At 46.2% G+C, this 9,555-nt stretch overlaps 1 protein-coding gene across 1 annotated transcript; it reads right to left on the reverse strand.

Moving 5' to 3' along the window:
• Window positions 1–23: 23 nt before the first annotated feature.
• Window positions 24–8,490, reverse strand: gba (glucosidase, beta, acid). The gene is made up of 12 exons (XM_046303219.1): window positions 8,343–8,490; window positions 8,081–8,149; window positions 7,619–7,810; window positions 7,336–7,482; window positions 7,043–7,176; window positions 5,797–5,969; window positions 4,777–4,866; window positions 4,330–4,477; window positions 3,899–4,123; window positions 3,139–3,302; window positions 722–838; window positions 24–638 (listed from the first exon to the last, which is right to left on the reverse strand). The coding sequence occupies exons 2-12, from the start codon at window positions 8,142–8,144 to the stop codon at window positions 533–535; spliced, it is 1,560 nt and encodes a 519-aa protein (XP_046159175.1). The 5' UTR covers window positions 8,145–8,149; window positions 8,343–8,490; the 3' UTR covers window positions 24–532.
• Window positions 8,491–9,555: the final 1,065 nt, after the last annotated feature.

Below are 9,555 nucleotides of genomic sequence, written 5' to 3' on the forward strand. Positions count from 1 at the left end.
CATTAAAAGTCCCGATACTTGTGTGACGACGTAATAGAGAAATCATTTATTCAAAAGGCAAATGGTTTAAACGGCATTCATAGATTCGGTACATGACCTCTTTTCTAAACCAGTTTAGAAACGGTTGTTAGCAGTGTAATGGTCAGACCGTCTCAAGCAGCAGCAGTGTCTGATCATAGTAGTTAGTGTACCTGGTCCTGGTTTGATCACATGCTATATTCACACATTCCAGAGCTTCTCCCAGCGTGATAAAGATCAGTGCAGATAGTCACAGCATACATAGGAACACGCAACATATTTGGCTGAATTGGCTAAACCACACACACATTTCAAGCTCTGATCCCAGAAATGCCAGAGCCCACGATGCTGCAGGTTATCTATTAGATATGCTGTTCTGAGGAGGCAGCACATTGGGCTTCGGATGGTGGTGGGAGTTGAGTGTGTAGTGGTGGAAATGTAGCAGACCTGGTAGTGGGGACTGTGACAATGCTTTGGCCCTGGCAGTAAAGGTGTGTGTTCCATTCCAGTGCGGTCAGAGTGTGTTCCAGGCGAGTGTGAGCAGGGAGTGGGCCGGAGCACTGGAGGAGATGAAACCCACAGCAGGGTCATGGACCTCAAACTGGACCTCTGACGACGACCTGCAACACACACACAGTCTCACATCAAGGTAACACACATGCAAACACACAAAGTGTTTACACACACACACACTTTCACCCACCTGTTGAGGATGGTAAGTACCACTGACCCGTCTGGCCTGACGAAGGCAGAGCTTTCCAGTTTTGTTTCCTGACTGAAGGACACACCCACTCTCTGAGACTCCTCCCACAGGAACTTACTGTGTAGCAGAGTTAATTTACTTGTGTTATATGTACTTCAAAACACATACAGATCACCAAGTAAGTTAGGGGTTCATTTTATAAAGTATTGGTACAGGGTGTCAGACCCTCCCAGATGGGACAGGTCAGTACCTGAAGTGGGCCATGCTATAGAAGGTGGGACAGTACAGTACCTGAAGTGGGCCATGCTATAGAAGGTGGGACATTACAGTACCTGAAGTGGGCCATGCTATAGAAGGTGGGACAGTACAGTACCTGAAGTGGGCCATGCTATAGAAGGTGGGACATTACAGTACCTGAAGTGGGCCATGCTATAGAAGGTGGGACAGTACAGTACCTGAAGTGGGCCATGCTATAGAAGGTGGGACATTACAGTACCTGAAGTGGGCCATGCTATAGAAGGTGGGACAGTACAGTACCTGAAGTGGGCCATGCTATAGAAGGTGGGACATTACAGTACCTGAAGTGGGCCATGCTATAGAAGGTGGGACATTACAGTACCTGAAGTGGGCCATGCTATAGAAGGTGGGACATTACAGTACCTGAAGTGGGCCATGCTATAGAAGGTGGGACATTACAGTACCTGAAGTGGGCCATGCTATAGAAGGTGGGACAGTACAGTACCTGAAGTGAGCCATGCTATAGAAGGTGGGACATTACAGTACCTGAAGTGGGCCATGCTATAGGTGGGACAGTACAGTACCTGAAGTGGGCCATGCTATAGAACATTACAGGTGGGCCATGCTATTACAGTACCTGAAGTGGGCCATGCTATAGAAGGTGGGACAGTACAGTACCTGAAGTGGGCCATGCTATAGAAGGTGGGACATTACAGTACCTGAAGTGGGCCATGCTATAGAAGGTGGGACATTACAGTACCTGAAGTGGGCCATGCTATAGAAGGTGGGACATTACAGTACCTGAAGTGGGCCATGCTATAGAAGGTGGGACATTACAGTACCTGAAGTGGGCCATGCTATAGAAGGTGGGACATTACAGTACCTGAAGTGGGCCATGCTATAGAAGGTGGGACATTACAGTACCTGAAGTGGGCCATGCTATAGAAGGTGGGACAGTACAGTACCTGAAGTGGGCCATGCTATAGAAGGTGGGACAGTACAGTACCTGAAGTGGGCCATGCTATAGAAGGTGGGACATTACAGTACCTGAAGTGGGCCATGCTATAGAAGGTGGGACAGTACAGTACCTGAAGTGGGCCATGCTATAGAAGGTGGGACATTACAGTACCTGAAGTGGGCCATGCTATAGAAGGTGGGACAGTACAGTACCTGAAGTGGGCCATGCTATAGAAGGTGGGACATTACAGTACCTGAAGTGGGCCATGCTATAGAAGGTGGGACATTACAGTACCTGAAGTGGGCCATGCTATAGAAGGTGGGACATTACAGTACCTGAAGTGGGCCATGCTATAGAAGGTGGGACAGTACAGTACCTGAAGTGGGCCATGCTATAGAAGGTGGGACATTACAGTACCTGAAGTGGGCCATGCTATAGAAGGTGGGACAGTACAGTACCTGAAGTGGGCCATGCTATAGAAGGTGGGACATTACAGTACCTGAAGTGGGCCATGCTATAGAAGGTGGGACATTACAGTACCTGAAGTGGGCCATGCTATAGAAGGTGGGACATTACAGTACCTGAAGTGGGCCATGCTATAGAAGGTGGGACATTACAGTACCTGAAGTGGGCCATGCTATAGAAGGTGGGACATTACAGTACCTGAAGTGGGCCATGCTATAGAAGGTGGGACATTACAGTACCTGAAGTGGGCCATGCTATAGAAGGTGGTACAGTACCTGAAGTGGGCCATGCTATAGAAGGTGGGACATTACAGTACCTGAAGTGGGCCATGCTATAGAAGGTGGGACAGTACAGTACCTGAAGTGGGCCATGCTATAGAAGGTGGGACATTACAGTACCTGAAGTGGGCCATGCTATAGAAGGTGGTACAGTACCTGAAGTGGGCCATGCTATAGAAGGTGGGACATTACAGTACCTGAAGTGGGCCATGCTATAGAAGGTGGGACAGTACAGTACCTGAAGTGAGCCATGCTATAGAAGGTGGGACATTACAGTACCTGAAGTGGGCCATGCTATAGAAGGTGGGACAGTACAGTACCTGAAGTGGGCCATGCTATAGAAGGTGGGACAGTACAGTACCTGAAGTGGGCCATGCTATAGAAGGTGGGACAGTACAGTACCTGAAGTGGGCCATGCTATAGAAGGTGGGACATTACAGTACCTGAAGTGGGCCATGCTATAGAAGGTAGTACAGTACCTGAAGTGGGCCATGCTATAGAAGGTGGGCTGTTTGTAGAAGATGTCTCGGCTGTGGTCCACGATGATGGGGCTGTCCACGAAGTTCTTCACCCAGTTGGGCCCTCCTCCTTGGTCCAGAACCAGGTTCCAGTCTGTCCAGCCTACCACATAGTGGTTCAGGTCCTACAGCAGACGAGAGGGAGAGTAGAGAGAGGAAGAAAGTGATTCATTCACTGTCTAGTTTGTGTTGTTGTTTACCTGGCATTGCATCAGCATAAACAATCCTGTGATTCTCAGGAGAGCGACTGTCCCAATGCAAAATGAATGGAGAGGGAACAGTTAAGAGAGTCCTGTTTCAGTCCTGCAGAGTATTCAGAGAGAGAAAGGGAGGAAGAGCAGGAGGCATGGATAAACTGAGAGCACCATTCTAGCTTGTTCCCTTGGGCAGCATAACAGAGCAGCAGTTTGAGCTGTAGAGTTCAGTACAGTATGAATGTGTTTAACTCGCGCCGCTCACAGACACACCTTCAGTTCATCAGTTGGCCCCTGTAACATTTCGCCACCAGCACCTATGCTACTCACGAGATCATACACCGGAATCTGACAAAACATTGAGGTCACACAACTTCTTTTTGTCTGATGTCATGCTGACCTGTTCAATTACCTGCTACAGTAACACATTCACTTGTACACCTGTACGATGTCATTCTCACCCGTTAGCCATGTGACTAAGAAAGGAGTACGTATTGACGATCCTCATTCTAGGTCATGTGTCTTACCTGTATGATGCTGTGTGCGTACTGCTCAGCTCTCTCCCAGCTGCCCAGCCGTACTCCTCTGTCTGAGGGGCTCCAGCCAGCGCAGGCCTCCGTTCCAAACAGGTAGTATTCTGGGTACAGGTGGTGGGTAGTGCCCAGGGAGAGCTCTGCCGGCACTAGGGTGTCCAGGTACCAGTGGACTCCAACACCATGGATATACCTGCCAGCACGCACATCACTGAGGACCTGGGGGGAGGAGAAGCGTACTTTAATATTGTCCAAATGTACACTTTCAACATTTCTTTATGGACTTCTCCCCTTTTCCCATGCATCCTTTTGTTGACTCTCTCTACTCTCTGTCCTTGACCCTACCTTACCCCATCCCATCATCTCTAATTCCTTTCCTCCCTCTCTCAAAGCCCCCCTCGTCTTTCATAGTCCCTCTCCCTCACCACTTTAGCCCAGTGTGGCAGTAGCAGTCTGTTGTCGTCCAGGATGAGGAGGTGTGTGTGGGGGTGTGTGGAGGTGTGCAGGGCGGGGCCAAGGTCCAGGCCCACCCAATCCCTCTGCTCCTCTGCTGTGAAGCCCAGAGCCTGGAAACTGGAGCAGAGAAAACAGATTACTGTTATAATATAATATATGCCATTTAGCAGACGCTTTTATCCAAAGCGTGCATAGATGCATAGATTTGAGGTATTTTGGTGGTTCCGGGAATCTCACCCACTACCCTGCGTTACGAGCTCCATACATTACCAACTGAGATAAAAGAACCTGTAACATGGACTTCCTCTATAACCAACTTCATTACCAGAATGCAACTACTAACTAAATATCACTTTTTCCTGTTGTCAATTATGTACCTGCCTTAGATGCACATGTAATATAAAGTGAGATGTGACCTGTAGTTGGTCATCTGTCCAGCAGAGGGCTCGTTGCCTGTGGTCACGGCCCAGAATGATAGGTTGTATTTGGCATACTCCTCCAGGAACCTGAGGGGGAGGAAGTAGAATGAATACTCAGAGAGGGGGGGAAAAGTCCAACTCCTCTGTAAGGCTCCATGTGCCCAGTATGATACCTGACATAGTATTTAGCCCAGGTTAAGGTGTGTATACTGTATGACACCTGACATAGTATTTAGTCCAGGTTAAGGTGTGTATACTGTATGATATCTGACATAGTATTTAGCCCAGGTTAAGGTGTGTATACTGTATAATACCTGACATAGTATTTAGTCCAGGTTAAGGTGTGTATACTGTATGATACCTGACATAGTATTTAGTCCAGGTTAAGGTGTGTATACTGTATAATACCTGACATAGTATTTAGTCCAGGTTAAGGTGTGTATACTGTATGATACCTGACATAGTATTTAGTCCAGGTTAAGGTGTGTATACTGTATAATACCTGACATAGTATTTAGTCCAGGTTAAGGTGTGTATACTGTATGATACCTGACAGTATTTAGTCCAGGTTTAGGTGTGTATACTGTATGATACCTGACATAGTATTTAGTCCAGGTTAAGGTGTGTATACTGTATAATACCTGACATAGTATTTAGTCCAGGTTAAGGTGTGTATACTGTATGATACCTGACATAGTATTTAGTTCAGGTTTAGGTATGTATACTATATGATACCTGACATAGTATTTAGTCCAGGTTAAGGTGTGTATACTGTATGATACCTGACATAGTATTTAGTCCAGGTTAAGGTATGTATACTATATGATACCTGACATAGTATTTAGTCCAGGTTAAAGTGTGTATACTGTATGATACCTGACATAGTATTTAGTCCAGGTTAAGGTATGTATACTATATGATACCTGACATAGTATTTAGTCCAGGTTAAGGTGTGTATACTGTATGATACCTGACATAGTATTTAGTTCAGGTTTAGGTATGTATACTGTATGATACCTGACATAGTATTTAGCCCAGGTCTTGTGCTCCTTGCCCCCAGGCTGGCCCTTCAGAGAGCCCTTGCCAGTGAGAGCACCGTTCGTCTTCAACCATGCGGGGGCGCTCCAGGCACTGGCCAGCAGAGACAGGGGGCGGGGCGACAGGGCCTGGGCTCGCTGCAGCAGGGGGATCTGGAATTGGGCCAACAACAGGAAGTGGTGTTGTGAGTACATACATCCCTATTCCTCCATGACCGCATGGCAATGCACGACTCCAACTCCATCATCAAGTTTGCTGACAGTGGTAGGCGTGTTCCCCGGCTACCGTCTGACATTCGAAGACATTACAGGTGCATCAAAGTCAAGACAGAGAGACCTAAACCTGCTTCTTTTACCAGGCCATCAGACTGTTGAACAGCCATCACTAGCTGTCTACAAGGTGATGCACACACACTGACACCGCATACTGTCCCATGTTATAGGGACATTGAACCACTAGTCACTTCCTGTTTCACACTGTGTATTTAAATACTGGATCTCCGACATAGATGAATTATTCTGCAGCATTGAAGGTCCCCAAGAACACAGTGGCCTCCATCGTTCTTAAATGAAAGACGTTTGGAACCACCAAGACTCTTCCTAGAGCTGGCCCCCCGGCCAAACACCACTTCACAATAACAGCACTTACAGTTGACCGGAACAGCTCTAGCAGGGCAGAAATGTGACAAGCTGACTTGTTGGAAAGGTGGCATCCTATGATGGTGCCACATTAAAAGTTACTGAGCTCTTCAGTAAGGCCATTCGACAGCTAATGTTTGTCTATGGAAATTGCATGGCTGTGTTCTCGATTTTATACACCTGTCGGCAATGGGTGTGGCTGAAATAGCCAAAACCACTAATTTGAAGTGGTGTCCACATACTTCTGGCCATGTAGTGTACCACTGCTGTAAATACCATTGTTAGTTTAGCTTGTGGAAATCCCCTCGGTGTACATACTGTATGGGTTTCATTTTGATACTGACACAGTGCTATTTAGGTTGTTCATTGGATTCAGACGTTCTTGATTTCTTGCCTTTTTTCTTTTAATTGTTTGACATCTGACTGCAGTGTTTGGAGCTAGTAACATAAGCATTTCGCTGCACTGCTATAACACCTGTTAAACTGTTTACGTGACCAATAAACTTTAATTTGATACGTTTACGATCTAACAAGTCAAAGGAGAGAAAGAGCTGAAAAGAGAGAAACAGAGAGACTATCTAAGCCACCTTCATGTTCGTGTCCTCTGGTGATAAGGTAAAGTTGTCCAGGTTGTAGTCGCCAGGCGAGTCAGCGTAGGTGTACAGATGGGTTGAGAAGTCACAGCTGGCAATGGGCACCCGAACCACACTGTACCCAATACCTGGGACGCAAAGCAACAGCAGTATACACACTTAACTCAGCCTTTATTTGACCATGTTTGTCCCATTGACATAAAATGTCTTACTCAAATAAAATAGGCATGACTATTCTAGTTATTATGATTATAGCTATGGCCCTTAGTGACACCCTGACCTCTCACCCTGAGCAGAGAAGTACTGTCGTAGTAGCTGGTCCTGTGTTCTGGGGGACAGAGACAGGATGTTGATGGCAGCTGAGTCTGTCATGGCTCCTCCAAACCCTCTGATCCTCTGGTACTTCTGGTAGGGAACTACAGTCAGCCTGAGAACTGGGAGAGATGGAGGGAGAGAGGGGGGTGGTCAGTACAGGTCCTGAAGGGTAACAGTGTGTGCAGGCTTTTGTCTTTTTTGTTTCCCACCCTTGGGCTAGTGGGGGTTGTTGTTTTCAGCCCAGGCTATTCTCACCTGCTCCAGTGCTGTTCTTCTGTACCTGTCCCTGTCCTCTCTGCAGCCTGCTGCCAGCCTTACTGCTGGTGAAGGACAGGAACTGACCCAGTGCAGGCAGTGTATCTGACCCAATACTGTCACAGTGGGTGGAGTTACACTCACACACCACCGAGCCATGGCCAAAGTTACGGGCCACACACTCATCACTGCCTGGGGAGAAAACACACACAGGGTTATAGAGGGTCGTTTATAAGGGAAATGAGGAGAAGGGAAGCTATGGGTCTTGGGTCATCAGCGTCAATAAATGACATGACTGACAGTGGTAAACATGCTGATTTAAACAATGTAGTTCAGAAACATGTGTCATAAAGCTTTATGTATGTGTTAAGTAGTTATAAACATGGTCATGGCTAATTCCACATTTAATTCGACTGGTTACTTAGTTCCCATGTGAAAGTGGCCATACATAACATACTGTACCTCTGGATCGTGTTGCTACTCCAATGAACAAAGCGAGAGGGATGAGTGCTGTTGACAATGGCATTCTATCTGTAGAGAGAACAGAGAATAACAACAGCATGCTGACAGGTGCTGTAGGCTAATAGCCCCTGGTCATGACTCCGTTCCATTACATTATACATACGGAGTAACGTTAGGCTCCTTTAGTCCATGAACTAGTGTCATTTTAATCCGCAACTGTAACGTTCACTGTCACCAGTGCGCATCAGAGGTTCGTTCTTACCTAGTTTTTATCAGGATCTTTGACATAAAGTGCACGTCAAGTATTGAGTCGCATGTCCAACTGATCGATTTTCTCTGCTATATCCGGATTGTCCAAAATTGTATGGACCTCGATAGTCATATGACAAGCGCACTATGGTACGTCACTTCAATGTAAATTGTAGTTTACCGCTAGAGGTCGCCAGTGACAAATACAAGGTTGGGAACACTGCCCACCATAGTAGTTAATGTATGTAACCAATGTGTAGCATAAACAGTTCGGGACGATCATTTTCCATGAAATAATCAAGTTGAAGTGTATTTGGATGAATATAGTGCCTACCAACATCCACCAACCCGTACCCAACGCACACAGGCGTTACTCAAACTGACTGGCCCAGCGTGCCCCAGACAGCATCGTCCCATACAGAAACTCATTTGCATAACACTGTGTGATAGGCTGAGAGATATTCAAACGTATACACACATTAGTTTACGTTACCCATGTAAATAGAATCCATGGATTATATTTCTGTGACATTACATTCTTAGATTGAAACACATCAATTAACTGACTAAACATAAAACAACATACATGTAATCCACTGAGACATTGTACAGTGACCACACAGATAGAACAATAATCTAGTGTGGGTTAGTTCTGAAAATCTTTGTCAATGCTTTCTGAATGTACCAGTGTTAAAAACAAAACCCTCTTGCCAAGCGGGCTTCCTAACCGTTAATATATAGTTCAGTGCTCCTAACAGTTCTTTGGGGTCCACCCCCTGACCTGCTGCAATTGACTCAGGTGCTTGACACTTTCTCTTGTTGGTGCACAGGGCATCTCAGTGTTTACGTCTGTTTGTGTTGTATGTCTCTGTGTCTTTGACTAGCTTTCAGTCCTGACAGTGTCCCGTTCCCTTTCAGCTGACACATCAACATCCCTTGGAGCTCACAGTTTACCATTTTCCTCCACCCTTTTCCTGAAGGGTAACCTAGGCAACACTGGTTTATTTTTCTCAGATCACCCAGTTTCCACCCCGTTTCCTATTGTGCTCTGAAACAACCCCAAAGTAAGGTTGGGGTATAAGTAAGGTTATAGTGTACAATGGAATAATAATGCCCATTCCACTGTACTACAGGACTTCATACAGCACATCTGACAGTTGTTTTTGCAATTTAAAAGTAAGCTGACAACCTCTTCTTCTGGTATTCACTAAGCCACACATTCATTA

Source organism: Oncorhynchus gorbuscha, linkage group LG15 (assembly GCF_021184085.1).
Source record: "Oncorhynchus gorbuscha isolate QuinsamMale2020 ecotype Even-year linkage group LG15, OgorEven_v1.0, whole genome shotgun sequence".
Lineage (NCBI taxonomy): Eukaryota > Metazoa > Chordata > Actinopteri > Salmoniformes > Salmonidae > Oncorhynchus > Oncorhynchus gorbuscha.

Coding starts and splice junctions, on each gene's coding strand:
- gba (XM_046303219.1), bottom strand. CDS start 8,144: ATGCCATTGTCAACAGCACTCATCCCTCTCGCTTTGTTCATTGGAGTA. Junction 7,483..7,618: donor GAAGAACAGCACTGGAGCAG/GTGAGAATAGCC, acceptor CATCTCTCCCAG/TTCTCAGGCTGACTGTAGTT. Junction 4,124..4,329: donor TGCCACACTGGGCTAAAGTG/GTGAGGGAGAGG, acceptor TCCTCCCCCCAG/GTCCTCAGTGATGTGCGTGC.